General features: G+C 37.4%; 1 protein-coding gene across 1 annotated transcript in view; it reads left to right on the top strand.

Moving 5' to 3' along the window:
• The first annotated feature begins 8,424 nt into the window (after window positions 1-8,424).
• Window positions 8,425-24,729, top strand: part of MYSM1 (Myb like, SWIRM and MPN domains 1) — a 37,490-nt gene continuing 21,185 nt past the window's right edge. The window contains exons 1-8 of the mRNA XM_079697249.1: window positions 8,425-8,504; window positions 11,968-12,043; window positions 13,898-13,968; window positions 15,928-16,005; window positions 16,099-16,122; window positions 17,818-17,896; window positions 20,657-20,755; window positions 23,437-24,209. Of these exons, the coding sequence (XP_079553375.1) occupies window positions 8,440-8,504; window positions 11,968-12,043; window positions 13,898-13,968; window positions 15,928-16,005; window positions 16,099-16,122; window positions 17,818-17,896; window positions 20,657-20,755; window positions 23,437-24,209 (1,265 nt within the window). The 5' untranslated portion in view covers window positions 8,425-8,439. The remainder of the gene's footprint in view (window positions 8,505-11,967; window positions 12,044-13,897; window positions 13,969-15,927; window positions 16,006-16,098; window positions 16,123-17,817; window positions 17,897-20,656; window positions 20,756-23,436; window positions 24,210-24,729) is intronic.

The following is a 24,729-nucleotide window of genomic DNA, read 5'->3' as shown; positions in this document are numbered from 1 at the left end:
AGGTGTATAGCATCATGATTTGACTTATATACATCATAAAATTACCACGGTAAGTTTAGTGAACATCCATCATCTCATAGAGATACAAAATTACAGAAAGTACATAACATTTTTTCCTTGTGATGAGAACTCACAGGATTTACTCTCTTAACTTTCATATATAACATATGGCAGTGTTAATTATATTTATCATGTTGTCCATTACATCCCTAGTACTTATTTATCTTATAACTGCAAGTTTATACATTTTCACTACCTTTACCAAGCTCCCCCTTCCCCCCTCCCCACCCACTCCCTGCCTCTGGTAACCACAAATCTGATCTCTTCTTCTATGAGTTTAAAACACACATTTTATTTTGTGCATGTGTGTTCCAATAAAGCTTTATTTACAAAAACAGGCAGCAGGTCAGGTTTGGCCCACAGGACATGGTTTGCTAATTCCTGGTATAATCCACAGGTTGGGTACATTTTTTAATGCAAAACAGAGATATCTGTGTTAATGAAAGCTTCCCCCTTGTATCTGTATAACATTTCAGAAAAAATGAAGTTATTTCATATATAATGACTCAAAGTTTAATCCTCATACCAACCCTTTGCAGTGAGTAGGTCTTATTATCCACATTTTATTTTATTATTTTTTAATGAATGTATTTAATGTAAAAATTTTTTTAACATCTTTATTGGAATATAATTGCTTTATAATGTTGTGTTAGTTTCTGCTGTATAACAAAGTGAATCAGATATACATATACATATATCCCCATATCCCCTCCCTCTTGCATCTCCCTCCAACCCTCCCTATCTCACCCCTCTAGGTGGTCACAAAGCACCCAGCTGATCTCCCTGTGCTATGCGGCTGCTTCCCACTAGCTATCTATTTTACATTTGGTAGTATATATATGTCAGTGCTACTCTCTCACTTCATCCCAGCTTACCCTTTCCCCTCCTCGTGTCCTCAAGTCCATTCTCTATGTCTGCGTCTTTATTCCTGTCCTGCCCCTAGGTTCATCAGAACGATTTTTTTCTTTTAGGTTCCATACACAAGTGTTAGCAATATGGTATTTGTTTTTCTCTTTCTGACTTACTTCACTCTGTATGACACACTCTAGGTCCACCCGCCTCACTACAAATAACTCAATTTTGTTTCTTTTTATGGCTGAGTAATATTCCATTGTATATATGTGCCACATCTTCTTTATCCATTCATCTGTCCATGGACACTTAGGTTGCTTCCATGTCCTGGCTATTGTGAATAGTGCTGCAATGAACACTGCAGTGCATGACTCTTTTTGAATTATGGTTTTCTCAGGGTGTATGCCCAGTAATGGGATTGCTGGGTCATACGATAGTTCTATTTTTAGTTTTTTTAGGGAGCCTCCATACTTAAAACACACATTTTAAATTAATAGGAAAATTTATGGCAGTCAGTCTATTTCTCAAGCAGTTGATATGGCTGTTAAAAAGAGACATTATAATGTGGTGTGAAAAAAGGAAAAATAAGTCAGGTGTATTGAAAACCAAGTCAGCAGAGACAAAAAGGTGATCATACATGATCCTGGAAAAAAGGAATTATTTTGACAAAAGTATCCATTATATTTGATGGGAATTTTTTCTTAAGAAATCTGACATATGTTGTATGTTTCTTAAGAAACATTAAATATATTATCAACCACTCAGTATGCAATCTTAAGTAAATTTCAGTGAACTCATACTGCTAAAATCTGTCTTTTATCTCTCTAGATCCCTGTAATAACTCCCAGATTCACTAAGCATGAGAACTAATGTCCTTATAATGACACCTAAAGCTCTACAAAATGCGGTCCTATCACAAGTCTGGCTTCTTCTCCAAATACTCTCCTCTTTGCTCACTTTCCTTCACACTGGCCTCCACTAGGTACACTCCCACCTGGAGTCTTTTGCACTGGCTGCTTCTCCCACCTGAACCCTTTCTCCTGACATCAGATGAGCAACTCCCTCAGCTTTGCAAGACTGCTCAAATGCCACCTTTCCAATAACACCTACCCTGAGCCCCCTCTTTAATCCTGCAGGCCTCCACCACTCTAACTCTTGAGCCCCTTATCCTGTTTTACTTTTTTTCTTTTTCCTTAGCACTCAACCACTTCTAACAAATATACAATTAATTAATACATGTTCATGGTTTATTTTCTTTTCCCCTCTGCTAGGATGCAAGTTCCACCAAGGTAGGGGACTTTGTCTTTATTATTCATTGGCATATCCCAAGCATTCAGAACAGTGTCAGGCACATAATAAGTGCTCAATAAACACTTACTGGATTGAACTGAATACCTTGGAGCTCTGGAGGTAATATGCTTCCTAATATAGAGGATATGTCATTGATGCAATTCTCCAAACATTGACTGAGCATCCACTAAGTGCTAGGCATGGATAACCTATACATGGTCCCCGTCCTCAAAAAAGGCCCCAGGCTAGTGTGGACATGGGCAGGGTCACAATTACATGCCGGAGTGATGGCACCCTGACACATCATGCATTATGGCTTTAGGCTCGTGGAAGGGGGGGGCGTTGTATGTGGATGGTCAGGAAGATGTTAAGTGAGGAGATAACACTAAAGCTGACTTTTCACATAGAAATGGAGCTACCAAGATGATGAAGTGAAGGACACTGGACTGGATTTTGTGCACAAGGATTCTATCACATGTGAGTTATAGAAATGAGAGTCAGCACAGGTGTTGCTCTTAAACAGTCCTTTAGGATCAATACACAGTGAACTATTTTCCTCAATTTAATTACTTATCTTCTGCCTCCCCTTGGTTCACCCCAAAAGTATAGACTCTAAATAAATAATCAGGCAATAGAACTTCATGTGTCTCTCCCTCAGTAATGGAAAGGGACTTTGGGAATCTATTTAGGTTTATAATTTTCCCCTTGTCTATTGGGTTGTGTATTTTTGGTCAGGATCATAATTCAATTGCCATATATATTTCTCATTTAAAATATTCATTGATTATGTGTTTATAAAGTAAGTTTTTTTGTTTTCAATTAAAACAAAACTCTGGCCTTATTCTTTCCACTTGATTCGCTCATCCATTCAACAATTATTAAGTGCCTAGTGTGTACCAGGCATTGTGCTAGATGTCATGGGTAAGAAGAAGAACAGAAGCATTTTCCCTGCCTTTAAGAAGTCTTTAATAGCAGGACAAGCATATGTGAAAACAAAAACAAAAACAAAAACACTGAGGCATTACATTTTGTATGAGCGAAGGATTTAGGACAACAGTCACAAACTGCAGGTCAGATATAGCCCACATAAGTGTTTGTTTGGTTCAACAGCATTTTTTAAAAACTTGAATTGGTTTTCACAAATTAGTCTTGATTTCTGGCTGGTCTTAAAAGAAAAATCGGATTTGGCAACTCTGAGCCAGAGTTTCAAAAGGGCAAAAGAAGACCAGAGTCCAGTCAGAATCAGCCCTTTCAGAGGGAGGGAAGGAGGGAGAGAGGGAGGGAGGGAGAGGGGAGGGATGGAGAGAGGCAGAGTGCCCTCGAGAATGTGAACGGGCTGGGAATGGGGGAAGAGATGCAGATTTAAAGTAGAGGGCATATTTTGTTTGTGGTCCAGAGAACTATATATAAACCCATGCAAACTCCGACATTCCCATCCCCCTGTTTTGCCCATAACAATGTTCAATAAATGTCTGTGAGATGAATAAGAGCAGGATCAAAGAATTTTAGCCCAGGAGAGATTATTTCATAGGCCATTTTACAAATGAAGAAGCAGGAGACTGGAGAGACTGAATAATTTGCCTGATAACAATGTTAACATGAGCCTGTAGTGGTTCATAGATTGTATCCAAGGCTTGGGGGAACAGAGGGGACGTGCAACATGGAACAGTATAGTGGGCATCTGCTGTCTTACTTACCCAGCAGCCATTCCTCCTCTCTCTGGAAATGGTACCCTTATTTTGTTTGGGGAGCCACCATTCCTCTTATTCCGTGTGGTGCTGGGGGAACTGAGTCCACCTGGCTTCTGGGCTGGCACGAAACCCAAGCCTGGCTAGCCCCACTCATCCTCCTGGAGCTATTGAGAAAGAGGAATAATCCTTCCACTGGGGGCTGCTGAGAAGAAAAGATGCAATTCTGAATGATGCTATAAGTACCCAACCTGAGATAGCATGATGTAATGAAAAGATGATAAGCTACATTTCCTTGGGTAAATTGCTTAGCTAGTCTGAACCTTAGTTACCACCTCTGTAAATGGAAATAACAATTCCTTGCCTCAAAGGGCTGTAAGGAAATAATGTATGTAAAATGCATGGCACACAGTAGGAGCTCATTAATGTTGGCATCTTTTCTTCTCCTTCCGAGTAACGTAAGATGAATGTAACATTACTGTAATTAAAATGTAAGAAGTGTATTGGCAGACTTTCCTTACAACATATTGAGAACAGCTTTTTCGGTAGCTACCTTATGTGATTTCAGGGAATTGGGGAGGGAAAATAAAATAAAATGCAGCTTGCTTTCCTGGAACAATTCAAGCCATACCAATGCTTGCCAAGTGTAGCCTATAATTCTATGTCTACATTCATCTATTATCTCACCTCTATTTAGATAAAGTGGTTTTCCTCCCCACTAACTGGCCATTTTATTTTTAAAATGGGAACTCTTTTGAAACACTGGCAATCATTTAGCTGACAGTTTGGATCATAATGTAATAACAACATTAGTGAACAGTTGTATGACACTTCCCACTTTTAAAGCATGTTACAAATCTGAGCTAATTAGAATGAATATTAACATGCTGGCTTTTATGGATTAATATTGCCATTATACTTTGCTTTTTCAATAAAAATGCAGTGATCTTTTTTCACCAGAAATGGGGAAAAAGGAAATGAATAAGCTCTCCAAAGGATTCAAACACAACGTAGCTGAGATATGAGACAGACACTTAATTGACTGAATGTTCCTCTAACAGCATTCAGGAGGATTTACAGGTATGGTACCTCCTACTAATTCTACTTTAGGATCAACAAAGGATCAAATAGAGTGTATTAATGGGGGACAGAAAATCTGAAACCCAAGACAGCTTTCCAGCCTTCAGAATAAAATTTCTACTCATTTCTAGACCTCAGCACCTCAAAGAAATCAGAGATACCTGACTGTGATTTATTCTTAAACCAAATGTGAAAATATCACACATAGTATTGCAAAATACCCTATTCTTTCTGTTGTAAATGAAAATATAACAGAGTAAGTGTAGAGTGAGAAAGACTTGGGTTGGAATCCCAGCTCTGGTACTCAGCTATGTAACTCTATCTGAATCTTGGTTTCCTCACCTCTAAAATGAAAGTGATAGTTCTTTGATTATATGCTCAAGTCCACTAATCCTTTATTTTGCAATGTCTAATTTACCATTAATCTCACCCAGTGTATTGTTTGTCTCAGGCATTGTAATTTTCGTCTCTGGAAATTCAGTTTCATTATTTTTATAGTTTCCACATCTCTACTTAACTTTTTTAACATACAGACATATAGAATACAGTTATAACAACTATTTTAATGCCTTAGTGTGCTAATTCTAATAACTGTGACAGTATTGGGTGGGTTTCAGTTGATTGATTTTTTCTCTGATTATGGGTCATATTTTCCTACTTCTTTGCATGTCTCATAATTGGATGCCAGACATTTTGAAATTTATTGGGTGCTGGGTATTTCTGTATTTAAAAAAAAATTATTGAAGTATAGTTGATTTACAATGTCGTGTTAGTTTCAGGTGTACAACACAGTGATATATACATATACTTATAAATATGTATATATAATCTTTTTCAGATTCTTTTCCCTTACAGGTTATTACAAAATATTGAGTATAGTTCCCTGTGCTATACAGTAGATCTTTGTTGGTTATCTATTTGATATATAGTAGTGTGTTTATGTTAATCCCAAACTCCTGATTTATCCCTCCCACCACCCTTTTTCCTTTGGTAACCATAAGTTTGTTTTCTATGTCTGTGGGTCTTTTTCTGTTTTGTCAATAAGTTTGTATCTTTTTCTTCTTTTTTTTAGATTCTAAATATAAGCAATGTCATATGATATTTTTCTTTCTCTGTCTGGCTTACCTATTTTTGTATTCTTATAAGTACTCTTGAGCTTTTTGGTGAGGGAGGGGAAATGTAGTTAAGTTTACCTGGAAACAGTTTGAGCCCTTCAGATCTTGTCTTTAAGCTCTGTGTAAGTATCAGACACTATTTCTTCTAATGTTTTTCCATTGTTTTTTTCCTCCAAGTTAGGGACAGGGTTTTCTATTTCATAGTCCCCAGAGTCTAGAGCATTACTCTCAAATTTTAACTGATGAATATCATCCTCAAAAATGTGGTATAGGAGAGTATTTATTCTGGGATAAGTGCCCACCCCCCCATGATCCCATAGCAGCCTGTAACTCCTCCATCATAGAACTTATTACATCATCTTGAAATTGCATGTTTGATAGATTTTATGAGAGCAGAGCCTGAGTGCATCTTGTTCGATGTCATTTCCCTAGTACTGAGTACAGTAGGATTATAAATATTTGTGAATTCTGAATTCTGAATTTTTCAGAAAATGGGTGAGAAAATAGGTCTTTAAACAAGTCACAGAGTTGCAGACCTCTAGAACAAGGAATTATAAATAGTAGACCAGGCCTCAGGAGTCCACCCGACTGTGGGGTTATAGCTGTATCCTTGCAGGTGAGGTTGGGCTAGACCCTTATGGAGCCTGTTTCACATAAAGCCAGCAAACCAAGAGCATAGTGTGGGGTATGTATGGAGAGGCTTCAGACTAGTCCTTCTGTTTAGGGAGGCCTTTAGATCAAAGGCCTTGGGGCATATCTGAATTCTGTGCAGGACTTCTTTTCCTTCCTTCCACATATATTTTAATGCCTACTGATGCCTGTTACTGGGCCAGAAAGCCTTCAGTTCTGTGTTGCAGGAGATGCTCTTCACACAGTATTCTGTGTCATGGTCTAGAAGGCATTTGATATCATGTGTATCCAGACAGTACTACCAGCATTCCCATCCTGCCTGCTATGTAAAGATCAATGAAAAGCATCTATTTTCTTTTGACCATCTGGTTATATCCATCTATCTAAACTTGCTGTAAATTACATCCAACAAATATCTTAGCATGCCTACTCTGTTACAGGCATGCTGGTTACCACTGGGACTGGTCATTGGAAAGGCCCTTTGGCAACAGGAAAAGCACCCTCAGGGTGACCTAAGGATGGAGCATTATTCAGTTTCTGAGCACTGGATCTCCCTCTTTACAAAACTTTCTCTCCATCTTCTGCCATCACATTCATAGTACAGCTCATCTTATGGCTTGAGCACAAAGGTGAGATGGGACAAACTCACAACAGTGTGGGAAGTGAACTCATTCCATTAACTGATTGGTTCATTCATCAGTTCAATATTTATTGCACACCTTATGTGTGTCTGACACCATGTTGAATGTTGGTAGTATATGGACTACTGCAAAGGCTAGCAGATACAGTCTTTGTCCTTAATGAATTCACCATCCAACGGTGGAGGCAAGTGAATGAACAGCTACAATAATGTGAGTGATAGATGGAAGGTAGAAGAATACATAGGCCAATATCTAATCTCTTGAGGAGCCATAAATTCTCTGAGAGAAATGGTGTTTGTCTTTCACAGTTCCTAACAACATGATCTGTAGAGGGTGAGTACTCATAAAGAGTCAAAAGGCCTAGATTCTGGTCCCAGTTCTGTCTTTGACTAGTTGTCTATCCTTTATGTTAGTCATTTCAGCTTTCTGAGCCTCAGTTTCCTCATCTGTAATGTGTGACGGATAATACTAGTCCTGCTTACCTCACTGGGTTATTGTGAAGATCAATGGTCATGAGAGTGATTTTTAAATTAATTGTAAAGATCTCTATGAAATAAAATATGCAATCATAAGTTACATTCTTAAATGTTCTTTTGAATTTTAAAAAAGATGTTGTTCAGCACTTCAATAAGTGCTGAATAATCCTTCTCTTAAAAAAAAAAAGAAAGGAAGGAAGGAAGGAAGAAGGAAAGAAAGAAAGAAAGAAAACCAGCAAGTAAGGGTCACTGTTGCCACCTTCACAGTTCAAAGTAGGTCTGACTTGATCTTCTCAGCACACTAGATATTTACTATTATCCCCGTTTTACAAATCAGAGAAGTGAGGCGCCAAAGAATTTATGCAAGAGCACGGTCTCTTCAAAACCCAAGCCTGGCTTACTTGCCAAGGTCTTTACAAGTCAACAAAAGTCAAAAGGACCACGGCACAGGGCTCCGCAGCATCTTTTTCTCTGAAAGCCCCGCTTCCTGAGCATGGGAAGGGCTGGCCGAGGCTTCGACTCCGCCCCGTGACGCATAGGATCCCGCCTTCAGGCCCTCCACCTCTCGCGGGATCTCTCGAGAAGACGGCTGGGGTCAGGTCCCATCATGGCGGCTGAAGAGGCGGATGTGGATATCGAAGGGGACGTGGTGCCAGCGGCGGCACAGTCTGGGTGAGGCGTAGAGACTGGGTCTTGCAGAGACGAGGAGGGGCGCAGATGTGAGGAGAGTATCCTAGAAAGGCCGCGGTTCCGGCAGGGGCCAGGGGAGCGGAAGACCATCGGCTGGGCCAGGGTCTCCTAGCGGCCAGGGAGACGCCTCGCCCATCCCGCTTGCCGGCTCCTCCTGAGCCCAGGGGGCGGGTACCAGAGGCTAGTGACCGACAGCCCTTTAACCTTTTACCGGGATGCTGTGAGGGCGCCGGCCGCGCCTAGCACGTTGTCCACTTTTCAGCAGTTAGATTCCTTCTCCCATTACTGCCTCCGCCCAACAATAACTAGAACAAGGGCGGCCCCTGGACAGTACCCGAGCTTAGGAGTCTTGTTCCATCGCTTGCAGGCCGTGTGACCTTGGGCGTGTCGTTTTATCCCCACCGGTCACCGGTTTCCTTTTCCATGTAGGGATAGTTATGAAAAACTTCCCAAGAAGCAGCGTGACTTGAAGGAAAGGGGCTGGATTTTAGAGTTGGACAGCTCTGGGTTGACCGTGCCAGTTACTAGCAGTGTGACCTCGGGCCTCAGCTCATGTGTTAGCTGACAATCATGTTATGTACGGTTATTGTGAAGATCAAATGAAATAATTATGGGATGTGCTCTAGCATAAGGTAGGTGCTCTTTAAATGTGTTTTTACCATCCCACCAGGGATAGTATTTTGAGGACCCAGTGAGGGGGTCATAATTTATTTAGTACCAATTCCTGCAGAGCAGGCCAGTGTGATTTTAAACAGCATCCTCCAGCTTGAGACATCTAGCTCTTTGACTCCTCGCTTGCAGAGAGAGAAGTTGATACATGCCATTTTAAAAATGTGCTTTCGGAATCTTCTTTTAGCAATGGAAGAGGCCTAGACTGGTCAGGAATCAGAAGACCTCAGTTCTAAACGCAGCCATCTATGTTGCTTGTAACTATGAACAACTTCATTAGAAGTCTCTAGGTTGAACCATGTAAAACTGCCAATCTTAGACCATTTTTGACCTATAAAATAGCAATTTCACATGGTCCAACCTGATAATAGCGCCTCTGTAAATTCTCCCGAACTCTAAACCACTATAAAAGTGAGGAGTGACTAAGTTCATTTAGTCATTCTCTCTCAAATCTTTAGGCAAAGCAGTCCGAGTCTGTACAAACGAACAGGAAGCCTTTAATAACAATCATTGTTCACATTTGTGTAGATCAAGTTAATCTTGATCAAGTGCTGTTACATGCTTGATTTGATTTACTTTTCACAATAAGCCTGTGAAATAAATGGGAGGGATTCTTATCTGCAGTCCAGAGAGAAATGAGCTGGCCTTGGAAACACTAAAGATCATTTGAGAGCATTGGCTTTACCCCTTTCCATGGGTTCTTCTTTACTTTTCTGATTGTGTTTTATTTTTCTTTTTCCTTTTTCTTTCCATTCTCATTATTCTGCTGAGCCTTAAGTCTGCTGGTGGCACCTGTAATCATATTAGTCTCAGGCAACCAATAACAGATTACTGGTTCCTGATGGTCAGAGCCATTGCCTTACACAATTCCACAGAGCATCATTAACATTATATTCTGGTGAAAGTTGCTCCTTGGTGTTGGGGGCTCCGATCACATGGCATTTGGTGTGAGTGAACACTTAGTTGCCCCTCTGAATTGTGTAGTTACAGCTGATTATAACATCTGTGGAACCCTTGAGGATTAAGTGAAAACACTTTTAAGTCCTTGCTAAGTGCTGGTTACCAAAGTTAGAAGATGGTGTTGAAATGTTTTGGTTTCCCTTCTTTGTCATCCTCCATTTCTTCTGCTTATTCTTTAAATCATAACGTTCCAAGGGATTTTTGTTGTAAGACTTCTCACTAACCACACAGTCCAGCTCTCAAGACTTAAATTTCTGTTAAGTTGGACCATATGAAAATTTCCCAACGTTCCACCATTTTTGACTTACAAAAACAACAGTTTCTTAAGTTCCACCCAATACATGCTGATGTTTCCCAAATCTCTTTCCTGAGCTTCACATCCGTTTATCCAATTCTCTGAATCTATTTGCCCTTGGACTTTCCACAAGCACCTCAGCTTCACTTTATAGAAACTTTCCTTACCCAACCTGCCTCTCCAAGTTCCCCAGTTCAATGAGTGGCACCATCCACTCAGTCATGCAAGGCACAGACCTAGATTTTATCCCTTTTCCTTACCTCTCTCCTTCTATCAGAGTCTGTTGATTCTGAGTATCCTCTCAAATGTGTTCACTTCTTCCTATTCACACTGTTTGTTCTTTAGGTCTGAGTTACTGTCACCTCTCTCTAGTATCTATATAAATCACTCCATCTTAACCACTTCTTGTCTCTTTGACCCCCTTCTAGTCTTTTCTGAAGTTAGAGCAGTCTTTTCTTACATCCAGATCTTATCATGTTATTCCCTTCAGTCCTCAATTAGCTTTATGATAAAATCTTTATTCCTTAGCTTCTAGAGACCTGTGTGATCCATGCCCCACCTATCTTGTTCATTCAGTCATTCAGCGAATATTGATTATCTTTTATATGCCAAGCCCTGGGTATATAGCAGTCATCCAAACTAAGTCCTTGCTCTCATAGAACTAACATTCTTATTGGATGAGACAGACAGTAAACCTTATATATATGCCAGATGGAGTTAAACCTGTAGATAGGTTTTTGCAGTCTAAGAGGTACAAATTCTTTACACTAGACTGAGAAAAGTCAGTAACTAGGAGACTTTATAACCTCAAAATGTACAGAAGCAAATATTAAATTTAATTATATATCACAGATTGGGCCTCCTCAAACTTAACTCTTCAGGCTTTTTCCATATGAAGTGAACAGTGTGACTTTAGAAACTTCTAATTAGTGAAAAGAGTGAGAATTAAAGTTTAATCCCCCATGAACATAGAAAAGCCCCCAAGTAACCCAAGTTAATTTTTTTTTTATGTGAGTTGTTACTAAAGCATCACATTTCTTATCTCTTCACTGTACTGTCCTCCTTTGAGTATTTTCTTTTGGTTCTTCTATCCTTGCTTTTTCTTCATTTTGAGGGTGGTACTGTTGATGGGTGGCTTCTATGCTTCAGATATAACTAAAAGAATTAATTGTAAAGTTGAATTCCTATATACACATGCATATTCATCAAAAGAAATCTGAAGTGTTGGTTCATAGCCACAGAATATGTTGTAGTTGCTGTCTGGAGATATTTTTTCCCTAATGAAGTTTATTGGGAGAAGGAGAAGTCTGATATTTAGCAATTGAAATAGGGTGGCTTAAAGCCACTATATATTTCACAGGCCAAAAGTAGAGCAGGCATCTGCAATGTTAAATCTGTTAAGAGGGGAAAGGAACTAAATATTTGCTTAACATCTGAAACCTTCCAATCACTGTGCTCTGTAAATTATGTTCATTAACTGGTATAATCTCACTTTCATACCCATTTTCTTAATTATTACAGAAGTGATGAAAATACAGCATCTGTTTTACAAGACCACTATCTTGACTCATCGTGGAGAACTGAGAATGGTCTTATTGTAAGTATTTTATGGGAATATCAGGTGCATTAAGCTATTACTCAGTACCCAGAGTACCTCTTTTTTTTTTTTTTTTAAACTTGGTGCTAGTTCTCAGCAGTCACAGAGGTAATATATTGAAACCTTTTTCTTAACTTAAAAATAGAAGGAATTTATTCTTTCTTCTTTTGACTTTGAAAAAATGGCCTTTTGGGAATCAACTTAGGAACCAGTTAGATTTAGGTATGAATCAGTGCTCTATCACTTACCAGATTTGTGAACCTTAGTTTCTTCATCTAAAAAATCGGGATCGTTGCATGCTTCGTTTCTTCATTTAACAGTTATTTATCAAGTACTTACTATGTGCCAGACACTGGGCCAAGTTTGGAGGATACACCTGTAATCAAGACAGACATGGTCCTGCTCTCAAGGAGCTTATATTCTAAAGGGGAGTCAGGTGGTAAACAAGTAGACTAATTATAGATCATGAAGGACATAAGCAAGATGCTGACTGAGAGTTACAAGGTGGGGAACCTACTTTAGATAAAGTTGGTGAGGGAAACTGAGGAGGTGACGTTTAAGTTGAAAACAGGAATAGATATGTGAAGAATTGATGAAAAATATTCTAGGCAGAAAGAATAGCACAAAGGCTCTGGTTGAAACCCAGTGTCTAGAATATAGTGGGAAAGGGGAGGGAATGACAGCTGTGACAAGGTTGGAAAGGCAAATGAGGGGAATCAAAGAGACTAGTTAGGAAACATTGGTAGGAATCTAAGCACGATTTGGTGGTGGCTTGGCCTAAGGTTGTGGTAGAAGTTGACAGATTTGAATTATGTTTTGGAGGTAGAACTGCTTGGTAGATTGGGTGTGGGGATTGAGGAAAAAGGAAAGAATCCAGGATGATTCCTGGGTTTCTAGCTGTAATAGCTTGGTGACTAGTAGTACTGTTTACAAAATTGGGAAGGCAGGGGGAGAAGCAGGTGAATGTATGTTATGGTGAGTTTTATTTTGAATATGTTAAGTTTAAGAAGCCTATTAGAGGGGCTTCCCTGGTGGCACAGTGGTTAAGAATCCGCTTGCCAATGCAGGGGACACGGGTTCGAGCCCTGGTCCGGGAAGATCCCACATGCTGCAGAGCAACTAAGCCCATGCACCAGAACTACTGAGCCTGCGCTCTAGAGCCCACGGGCCACAACTGCTGAGCCCATGTGCCACAATTACTGAAGCCCATGTGCCTAGAACCTGTGTTCTGCAACAAGAGAAGCCACTGCAGTGAGAAGCCCACACACCGCAATGAAGACCCAACACAGCCAAAAATAAAAAAATTAAATAAATAAATTTATTTAAAAAAAAAAAAGCCTATTAGAGATCCAAGTGGAAATTTTGAGTGGGCAGTTAGTTATAACAGTCTAAATAGAGCTTAGAGAAGAGACCTGGGCTGAAAATTTTTAAGTTTTGAGAGTTAAAAAAAGAGTATGATTATTTAAGGAGAGATTGTGGCTTAAGGGAAAAAAAGAATTGTGGTGAGTTTTGGAAATAGGTGAAGTATCTAGCAAAATGCCCAATGCCTAATAGTTCCTCATACAGGATAGCCATTATTACTTTATCATGGGTAGGAGCCTGAGCCTTGGAATCCAAGGCTCAAGTCTCTTCTCTCCTGCTTGAAATGTCAGTGAATGCCTCTATGGATGCATCTGTGAAGAAGTAGTGCCTATCTCATAGCATTATTGTGGGAATCAAAGATATGTCTGTGTGCTCAGTAAATGGTAGCATTATTCATTTGTAATCATTGTATTGTGTATTTTTATTTAACAAAACAGAAGATAATTTCAAAAAGCAGTAAATAAAGAAATTTATTCTTCCTTTTTTTAATAGCCTTGGACTCTGGATAGCACCATCAGTGAAGAGAACAGAGCTGTCATTGAGAAAATGTTGTTGGAAGAAGAGTATCCTTTAATGATTATGAGGAAAGTAAAGATTTCAGGGTTAAAAATCCATAAATGCAAAACTTACAGAAGAGACCACTGTTAGTTACTAGATAGTATATAACTGCTAGTATATATATAATGTGTTACCTGCCTATTCTGTTTTACCACTAAGTTTGAGATCTGGCTCAATATTTTTGAGTTTCTGTTGTCAACCAACTCTTTATACTGTCTTAATATTGAGTAGAAATTATAGAGGGTTTCATTTTTTAATTTTTTTGGGCCACGCCGCGTGGCATGTGGGATCTTAGTTCCCTGACTAGGGATCGAACCTGTGCCCCCTGCAGCGGAATCATGGAGTCCTAACCCCTGGACCGCCAGGGAATTCCCTGTAGAGAGTTTTAAATCAGCTAGAATCTCTAGTCGAAGTCCAGATCATTCAGTCTAAATCTCCATTTTCAGTTATATGAGATGTTAATTTGTCCAAGGACATAGAATTAAAATATGTAAAAGTTCTCACTTCTTACTCTACCGATTTACAGGTATTAATGGGAGCAATCCAAGTAAAAAGCATAAAACTATAGAAGGAAGATTTTTTTCCACCAGAAGTTGTAGGTCCTTATTCACAGTTCAGCCACTGGCTTCTTGTCCTTATTTCTTTCATCTATTTGTGATGTTTGCAACTTAACTTTTTTGGGACTCCATTTTTTTATATATAAAATGAAAGGATTGAACAAAACGATTTCTGATTTATAAAGGTTATTGATACTACTCTAATAAGTAGTGAGTGGTTTATTTTCAACTCACCTGTGTTTCATGGATTTTTGTCTCCTCTTTAAGCCAGAATATCTATTCTTTTTATTCCCAGTTATCGCTATGTTATTTTCAGGGTGTCTTTGTACCTTTAGTTATCATAGGTTAACCCTTTTTAGGCTTTCTTCCTCTCTAACTCTCCCCAAACATTACAGTTATAGCCTAGATCATTGCTTTTCAGTAGAAAAATAGTGCAAGTCACATATCATTTACAGTTTCTAGTAGCCACATAATTGTAATAACATTTTATTTAACCCAGTATATTTAAAATATTGTTTCAACATTTAATCACTATATAAACATTATTGAGATGTTTTACATTCTTTGTTTTATACTCTTTGAAATCCAGTGTGTATTTTATACTTACATCTCAGTTTGTACTAACCACATTTCAGGTACTCAGTAGCTACACATGTGGCTATTGGCTAATATGTTGAACAGTGCCGTTCTAGATTAATGAATATTTAAGTAGTCACTGGTTCATTTCCAGATTTGGAAACAAAATAATGAGAGTAAAAGCTATGTGAGCTCTTGGAGGACAGGAATAATGTTTTCTCTTTGTCCTCAGCACCTAGTACCTAGCATAGTGCCTCATGTACACAATACATGTACACAAAATACAGTGTTTGTTGAGTGAAGAGTATCTCAGACTAATCTGAAGTATTGCAGTATAGGCTAGGTTTAGAATGTCTGAGAGGGAGACTCTCTGGTAAATTTGACCCAAGCATTTGTTATTTTTATTAGGATAGAGAGCAACCCTAAACTCTTCTCTGTTACTTGCAGAAATATGAAAGCAAATACTCCTAAAATTACCCTGGATAACCAATCAGATTCATCTGTTACATTCTCCATGTGTTTTAGGAGAAAAGATTTAAATAAAACATTAAGGATATATCTTCTCTTAGCCACTAAATAAGGAAGATAAGAGAAACTAACATTTATGTAGCACACATTTTGTGCAGGTACTGTGTCATGTGTGACTTCACATGTAATATTTAATCCATATAACAACCCTGTGAGGTATAAACATTTTTGTCATAATTTTTGCAGACCTGGTTTAGCTAGAATTCAAGTGTGACTTTCATAAGTATGTGAGTGCCTACTTTAAGTTGCATAAAAATTATAGGACTTTATTATTTTTTTTAAAGTTCCTTAATAATTACACAGGTATTATTTATCCAAAAAGTCACTTCCAGGAAAATTCTGGCTTGATCAAAAGGAAGATGATAAAAAATACATGAAGAGGTAAAATCAATTTATAATACTTTTAAAAGTCTGAATTGTATTTTTAAAAACTTCTTCACAAGCTTCCTTATTTTCTTTTTTCATGTGGTGCAGTCTGCAGAAACCAGCAAAAATCATGTATGTACTTATGTTTTATATTTTAAAATCTTTTTTTTTTTTTTAAACTGTACTAAAGATATGGAGAGATTTTTTTTTTTTTTTAATTAATTAATTAATTTATTTATTTGTTTTTGGCTGTGTTGGGTCTTCGTTTCTGTGCGAGGGCTTTCTCTAGTTGTGGCAAGCAGGGGTCACTCTTCATCGCGGTGCGCGGGCCTCTCACTATCGCGGCCTCTCTTGTTGCGGAGCACAGGCTCCAGACGCGCAGGCTCAGTAATTGTGGCTCACGGGCCTAGTTGCTCCGTGGCATGTGGGATGTTCCCAGACCAGGGCTCGAACCCGTGTCCCCTGCATTGGCAGGCAGATTCTCAACCACTGCGCCACCAGGGAAGCCCCTAAAATCTTTTTGATTAGTTAAAAGTTATGGAAAAATTAAGCAAAAAGTTAATAGCTGGCCTGTGGAAAAGCCCTCTTGACCTTGGGTTATACAAAAATATAAAGTCAAAATTTCTTGTACCGATGTTAGAATGTCACAAGATAATTTTATTATGTTATTTATTTGTCGGAATTTTTTTAGGGCCCTACAAAAAGGTGGTTTTCTAGGGATTTGTGGGGAACATTTTTATAAAGCTGCCCTTTAATATGTTAGGAATTGACTTGATTTCTGTTGCCCTGTCAGTTAGTTTTCAGTCGTTTCAAACAAAAATTTAATTTGAATTTGTGGCTTTCAAAAATTATCTAGAGGGCTTCCCTGGTGGCGCAGTGGTTGGGGGTCCGCCTGCCGATGCAGGGGACACGGGTTCGTGCCCCGGTCCGGGAGGATCCCGCGTGCTGCGGAACGGCTGGGCCCATGAGCCATGGCTGCTGAGGCTGCACGTCCGGAGCCTGTGCTCCGCAGCGGGAGAGGCCACAGCAGTGAGAGGCCCACGTACCACACACACACACAAAAATTATCTAGAGAAATTAAGTATTAACTGTTTTATAAACATCCTTTCCCTACAATTGAAGAAAGTTTGATGTTATTTAGTGTTTCTAAACTTTCATGTTTATAATCCCTTAGAGGGTAGATTTCCAATTACCAACAGTTTGAGCCCTGAGCAGACTTTGGCTTTTGCATTTTGCTGAACAAACAACAGAAACCAAATGAAGTCAATGAAAAGATGAATGGTTTGCTTGAATTAAATTAGTGAGTTTCATCACTATTTTATTTTTAATTTCTTAATGTCCTGCATTTCAAAAGCAATAAATGTAATGTCATAGTATTTTTACCTGTGTTCTGGCTTGATATTTACATAGATTTACATAGAAGAATAAGAGAGATGATATTTCTGGAGCCAATTTAAACTCTGACATGCCAATTGACAAGCCAGTTTAAACTCTGGATTTGGAAATATATTAACATCTGCTGCTTTGTGTCCAGTCTGAGGAAGCCTATTTGTTATCATATTGACTTCCTTTGATGTCTTTTAGTATTATCTTCACTCAGACCCAAGGATTATGTTTTTGGGGGCTCCTATCTTCCTGAGCTAGAGAAGTATACAAGACAGGGCAAATCTGTTCCCCCAGGTGGAGACTGCAGCCTTCTTCTTCTCTTTTTAATTCTTAGATTCAAAGTATTAAATGTCGCCCATGGCTGTGTATAACCTTTAGCTGCATAAATATGGAATGTTCCATTTCAGAAATTTTTTTTGCAATTCCTCTTTTTCCCCTCAGGGTACACTCTCCTACAAAACCAGCCAGTTACTCAGTAAAGTGGACAATAGAAGAAAAAGAGCTGTTTGAACAAGGGCTGGTAAATAGAGCAATTTTTAATTTATAGTAAAATAATTCTAGAAGCAAATATTGATAGAATTATAAGGTTAAATTAATTTATAGAGACTGGAAATTTCTTTCTAATTACAGTGATCATATCTATAGTTTTTCTGTAGTTAGAGTGATGTTTGTAGTGTAGCATAAGAGAATTCCTTTTAACTCATACCTAAGTAAATAAAATATTAAAATAGATTTGGATCAATATTGATTTTCACCCCTTTTTTGTATTAATAAAATCCAAGAAATTGTACTATATCTGCATACATGACACCAACTACCTGGATTAAAAGGCAAAATTATTTGGTTACCTGATCTTTTCTCTAGGGAAAAAACATGTATATTTGGAACCGTCTGGGTGATCAGCTGAGTTTTTTTTTTTAATTCAGATATTTGGCATTGTGCACACAGTCTAAATATTTTAGTGGATGTAATTAAAGACCAGTAACATTACTTTTGCATGAATGTTTCACTGAGATCTATTTAAATGTCCACAAGTTGCATAATGGAAAAAAATATGTGCACAAGTTTCTAATTATGAGAAAACTCCGTAATATAATGAAGCTTAACAAAACATGCAGGAATTTCTTTTAACTGTCAATAGTAGATTATATCTTTTTCTTACATGTTACCCAGTATTGTACTAATTAATTTTGAAATTATATATTACGTATATAGAATATTTATGTAACATTATGTAGGATTCATGAATGCAAATTGAAACATCATTGTTAATATTTCTGCAGATGACAGGAAATAAAATGTGTTTGTATTTTTATAGTTAACATCACCATGACATCTATGTTCTGCGATGTTTTATATAAATACATAAACTGTTTTGAGGGTTTTATCTCCTGAGATTTTTCTCCTGTACTGTTGATGTTTTTTATATTGGTATTTTAGTCTGTTGCATGATTATCATTTATATAATCTAATTAACTAGTCGTTTATTTAAGATAGCTGACAACTTTGGTGTTTTGTTCATTACCAAAGATCAGAACACACACACACCCATACACACACACGGGTTGTGAATTTTTAGGTTATTGTTGACTTTGGTGGTAGTTATAAAGGCTGTATCTGCATGGTTCAAAATTCAAATGGTAACGTGAAGTCGTAGGGTGTTAAGTCTCCCTGTGACTCCCGTCTCAACCTTTAGTTCTCTTTGCCTCAGGTAACCATTGTCATCTGTTCTTGTATATCCTTCCAAAGATACTTTGTCCCTGTAAAAGCAAGTGTCTATTTATTTAGGTACATATGTAGATATCTATATCTTTATCTCCCTATCTATCTATATACATAGATACTTTAAAACTAGAATATTTTCCCACAAAAATACATGGAACCATTGGTTGTATTCCCAGCCTTTTAACCTATTAGTATCATTTGTTTATAGACTGAATTCTGTCAGGCTTGAGAGAAGGAAATTATGTGGTACTGAATGATGAAAGATTTTTCCTTCTCTGTCTCGTCCCTTTGCTCTGTCTTTAAATTGGTAAATGTTTTCTTTGCTCCTCTTGTTAGTGTCCCCTCTCCAATTTTCGTAGTGTCCAAGCCCCTGCAATCCTAACTAGTCAAACTTTATCCAAATCCTTCCTGTTTCCAAAAGTGATCCATGCTACCAAGTCACCTATTTGCCTTCATCACACAATACAGATAACTAAATCTTCAGTAAGTTGATCTCAGTTAGGTATTAGTTAAGAACAATCTTAAATAGTTAATTTATACTTAGTAATCATTTTCTCAGAAGTACTTTCAGTTTTAAGAAATTGTCCATATGTCAGATTTTCTAATGAATCAGAAATAAGTGTATAAATTAAGGTTTATCATTTAGGTCAGAACTTTGAAGATGACTTATTGCCATAAGTCATGACTGTCTGACCTGTAAATCTGGCCCTGGAATCAGCTTCTCTGAAATGTGGGTTTCTGTGGGGTTTTTTTTCTTTAAATAGTTTTAAGAATTCTAAAAAAGGATTGTTGAGCTACTTCGGGAAGTAAAGAATATCTTGTGTTGGAGATAATGTAAAGGAGATGTATGTATCAAATGATAGGCTTGATACCTAAAAATCCTGTCTCGCTTTAAAATTATAATGTGTTCCTGTCTGTACTGCAGAACACACCAGAGCTCCCTCAAGTTCTTAGTTTTTCCCTGCACAGCTTCAGTATAAGTAGGTATACAGCCTTTGACAGTGGAGGGGTGTAGGGAGATCTTGGTTGCAGGTCGCTTCATTTGTGATTCACTCTTGTAAGTCAGTTTACTGTGGTATCTGTATAGTGTAGAAGTATCTGCTATGGAACATGTAATAGCTATTGTAACAGACGGAATCTGGGTAAAAAAAATATTTTGAAATTAGTGTCAGAACATATTCAGTTGATTCTATAATTGGAAGATATAACCTGCCTCCCTTTCAGGCACTTTCTTTTAAGTTATCTTAAATTTGGAACATCATAATGTACACTACTAATACATAATGTTAGGAATACATAGAAGTGATGGGTCTTCATTTAGGTAGCTATGAAAAGAAAACAAATTTCTAAATCATTTTGGTCTGTTTTCAGAAGTCAAGATTTGAAAAGAAGAATGTGGGCTTTGATTTTAGGAGTCTTAACTATGTATTGTATGTGAGGCTTCATTGTGTGCTTTAGAAAATAAATAAAGATAGGATTTTTTAAAATATGGCAGTAGTTTGGAATATTAAGTAAGCTAATCAAAAGCTATTTCTTTTCCATTTTGATAACATAGGCTAAATTTGGCCGAAGGTGGACCAAAATTGCAAAGCTAATTGGAAGTCGCACTGTTTTACAAGTGAAGAGTTATGCCAGACAGTACTTTAAAAATAAGGTAAGCAGAATAAAATACCCTAGTGATAATATTTAAAATAAATAAAATTAATAAGCAGAAATACTTCTTTAATTCAGGCATTAAAGTCTTAATGTTCAAAGTTTTTTATAGTGAAAGTACTTTATACCCATAAAGTACCCTATAAATGTTTGTCTTCAGAAATCTCAAAGCATATATTCAATGTATTGAGTATTGCTATTAAATAGGTATTATTATTTTACTCCACTTAATTTCATGCAGTTAAATAGGACAAAATATTAATTGCTCAAAAACATCCTATAGGGCTTCCCTGGCGGCGCAGTGGTTGAGAGTCCGCCTGCCGATGCAGGGGACACGGGTTCGTGCCCCAGTCTGGGAAGATCCCACATGCCACGGAGCGGCTGGGCCCGTGAGCCATGGCCGCTGAGCCTGCGTGTCCAGAGCCTGTGCTCCGCAACGGGAGAGACCACAACAGTGAGAGGCCCGCGTACCACAGAAAAAAAAAAAAAAAAAAAAAGCAACAAAAACGTCCTATAAAGCAAATAATATTCCAAAGAGAAAACCTTAGAGGTCATTGTTTCCTGGAAATTTAAATTTCTTTTCAAATATTTGCATTAAACTTTTAAGAATGATCAGAGCTTAGGGGCCAAAAATGCTAACATGATCCTAAAATCTTTTTAATAGCAATGAAACTTGTACAATTATTATGAAGAATTGTCTGAAAACTTTAATAAATTGCAGTGTTCAGAAATGTACAGTTATGGTCTAGTTCCTTAGTCTTTCAAGTAATATGTGCTATATTCAACCATGTAGTTTTGATACTTAGAATTTTTCTAATATGTTCTGCTTGAGTTCTCAAAACATAATTATGTAGAATTTGAAAGTATCTTAAGTGAAATTTAGTGTTTTAATGTAAATAGGGTTGGCCCTTAAGTGAAATTTGGTGTTTTCTTTTAATGTAAATAAGGTTGACCCTATTTACATTTTCTTTTTTTTTTTCTTTTTTTTTCTTTTTTTTTTTTTGTGATACGCGGGCCTCTCACTGTTGCGGCCTCTCCTACTGTGGAGCACAGGTTCCGGACGCGGAGGCTCAGCGGCCATGGCTCACGGGCCTAGCCACTCCGCAGCATGTGGGATCCCCCCGGACTGGGGCACAAACTCATGTCCCCTGCATCGGCAGGCAGACTCTGAACCACTGTGCCACCAGGGAAGCGCTACATTTTCTTTTAATGTAAATAGGGTTTGAACTGAGCAGGTCCACTTCTATGTGGATTTTTTTCAATAGTAAATACTATAGCACTGCACAATCTGCTGGTGCGGAATTGCAGATGTGGAAGAACTGCAGATGGTGAGGAACTGCGTATACGGAGGGCCAATTATAAGTTATATGCAGATTTTCAACTGTGTGGACGGTTGGCACCCCTAACCCCCTTGTTCAAGGATCAGCTGTAATGGGGTTTACCCTGTATACAAGATTTATCTAACTTAGTGTCATTTGGGCATAGGAAGTAAGTAATGGAATGGATTCATTGTAAATAAATCATCTACTACCTCTTAATCAGCAAAAGCATTTTCAAGACAGCCTGCTAAGGTTAAGGTATTGTGGAACAGAATAAGCCTAATTTAGTTATTCTTACTCCCATGCTTCTCAGACTAGAATGTGCGGGGCATCTTGTAGGGTCAGTTTTACTCAAAGGCTTGAGGTGAAAGGGTACATTTTAATATTAAAAGAAACAATATATAATGAAATATAATGCAAAATTTTATCTAAATTCTTAAGCTAAAAACTGGAGACTTCAAATAAATAGCATGGTTGTTAAAGGCTATTTCAGGCTGAATGTCCAAATCTCCTTTTCCCTCCTGCTACCTTTTCCTTCTCCTCTACATAGTAAGCCAGGTAACCTCAAATATGAGATCCTGGGAGTCTATTGTGATAAAGGATCTATAAATAATCTCTCTTTGGAAGCTGTCATCCCTTGGGTATATCAGTCGTACAAGATTTTTCAAAAACTCTATATGTAACAAAGGTTTTATTTCAAATCATATATACTCATTGACATTTATTTTCTTTTCCTTATTGCATTACAAGATATTTATGTTTATAACAGCAGATATGATAGATAATTTTATGCCTTAAATTATAAGTTCTGTAATATTGGAGCTACATTAAATGAACCTGCAAAAACCAGTTTGTTTCTATTGTCTTTGTATTTAAATAAAAGATGATTTTAATTTACTAAGTGAAGATATGTGAGATAGACTTCTTTAACTAAAGGGTTTTTTAGCATTATAAAAAATGATCAGCTGAGGTATCAGACATTCTGAGAAATAAGCCTTTACAAATATCTTAGAGAATATCTTGTATGACGGTTGTTTGGTTCATTCTGTATGGCTGATCTGAGCCAGATTCCTGTTTTAAACTTAATATTGAAAATTAAGTATTGAATAGTAGGTCATGATTATTTGATTAATAAAAATCACCAGACCATGAATGAGTCAAATATATTTATGGAAATTTGAAATGATGATCTTTTACATTTAAAATGCAGTTGTAAACCCTTCAAAGAAAAGCACAATAAAGGTATAATATACCATTGACATGTACTCAGTTTAATAATTTTGTATCTATCCTATTTTTTTGTGCCAGTGATTACATTTTAAAATGCTAATATTATGGAGGTTTTATCTTGATTTTTAATAAGGTAAAATCAGATGGTCCAGAGAAGGAAACATCAAATCAGAAAAACAGCAGTGGTTTTCAGATGAAAAATGAAGATGAAGGCACAAAGGCATGGACACCATCAGGTTTAAGGGGTCGTGCTGATCCCAACTGGAATGCTGTAAAAATTGAAAAGTTATCTGATGATGAAGAAGTAGACATCACAGATGAGACAGATGAGTTGACTTCTCAAGCTCCCCAAAAGAATCTTAGCAGTGATCTCTTATTAGATATCTCTAAAAATAAAAGTCGTGAAACCAGTAAAGGAGAATTCATTGCTTCTGACAGCCAGGAAGATCCCATTTCTAAATCTTCCAAGGAGTATCTTCAGAATATAAAGCAAGGTGAAATGGAAACACTTTCAAGCTCAGGAAATACATTTTGGACTGAAAATCACAACACCAGTGACCAAAAATCAGTTGAATTACATGATCAGAAATGTAATAAACTGATGACAAACTGTAATAAGCATGATGGAAATAGAATAATAGATGATGCCAGGCAGTTACCTTCTCTAGAGCCTTGTGAAGTTCAGAAAGACTTGAGTGATAATGAATTGCTTTTTCATTCTTCCTGCCAAATGGAGGAGGAGAGCCATGAGGAAGAAGAGCTTAAGCCACCAGAACAAGAAATAGAAATTGATAGAAATATCATTCAAGAGGAAGAAAAACAAGCAATTCCTGAGTTTTTTGAGGGACGCCAAGCTAAAACACCAGAACGCTATTTGAAAATTAGGAATTATATTTTGGACCAGTGGTAAGGAAAAATTATATTTTTGGTGCTGGTTTAAAACTTGTGATACTCTAGAGTATTTACTTAAGCCTATGCAGAATTTAGTATTTTATATTCCTAGTGTTCCAGAGAGCTTTAACATATTATATATTTCAATAGGCAAAACTTACAATTTCTCATAATGAAATCTTTTGAAAGTTTTGGTAAATATTGTCATCTATAGCTATCTTAACCCATCTGTCTGTTCTTTAAGAGTCTGTGGTCCTAGAAGAAAAGGGATAGATGATTGCCTTAAGAAGCAATTTCTTAGGACAATGTTAGGAAGATATAGAAAACACTAACTGCATGGGAAAAGGGGGGAGAATGTCTTTCTTAGTTTATGATGTACTTTGAGGTACAAAGAGAGGAAACTTTGGTGACAGGATAGTATCATTAAATGTAGCTAGATTTCAGAAACCATTCTACATAGCTGCCTTAAATGCTTTCAACTTTGAACTTGTGACATAATGTGTTAATAATTCCTTCATCAGGATACAGGAATTTT

This window comes from Hyperoodon ampullatus (assembly GCF_949752795.1).
Source record: "Hyperoodon ampullatus genome assembly, chromosome: 2".
In the NCBI taxonomy this organism is placed as follows: Eukaryota; Metazoa; Chordata; class Mammalia; order Artiodactyla; family Ziphiidae; genus Hyperoodon; species Hyperoodon ampullatus.
This window is presented reverse-complemented; position numbering and strand designations above follow the sequence as displayed.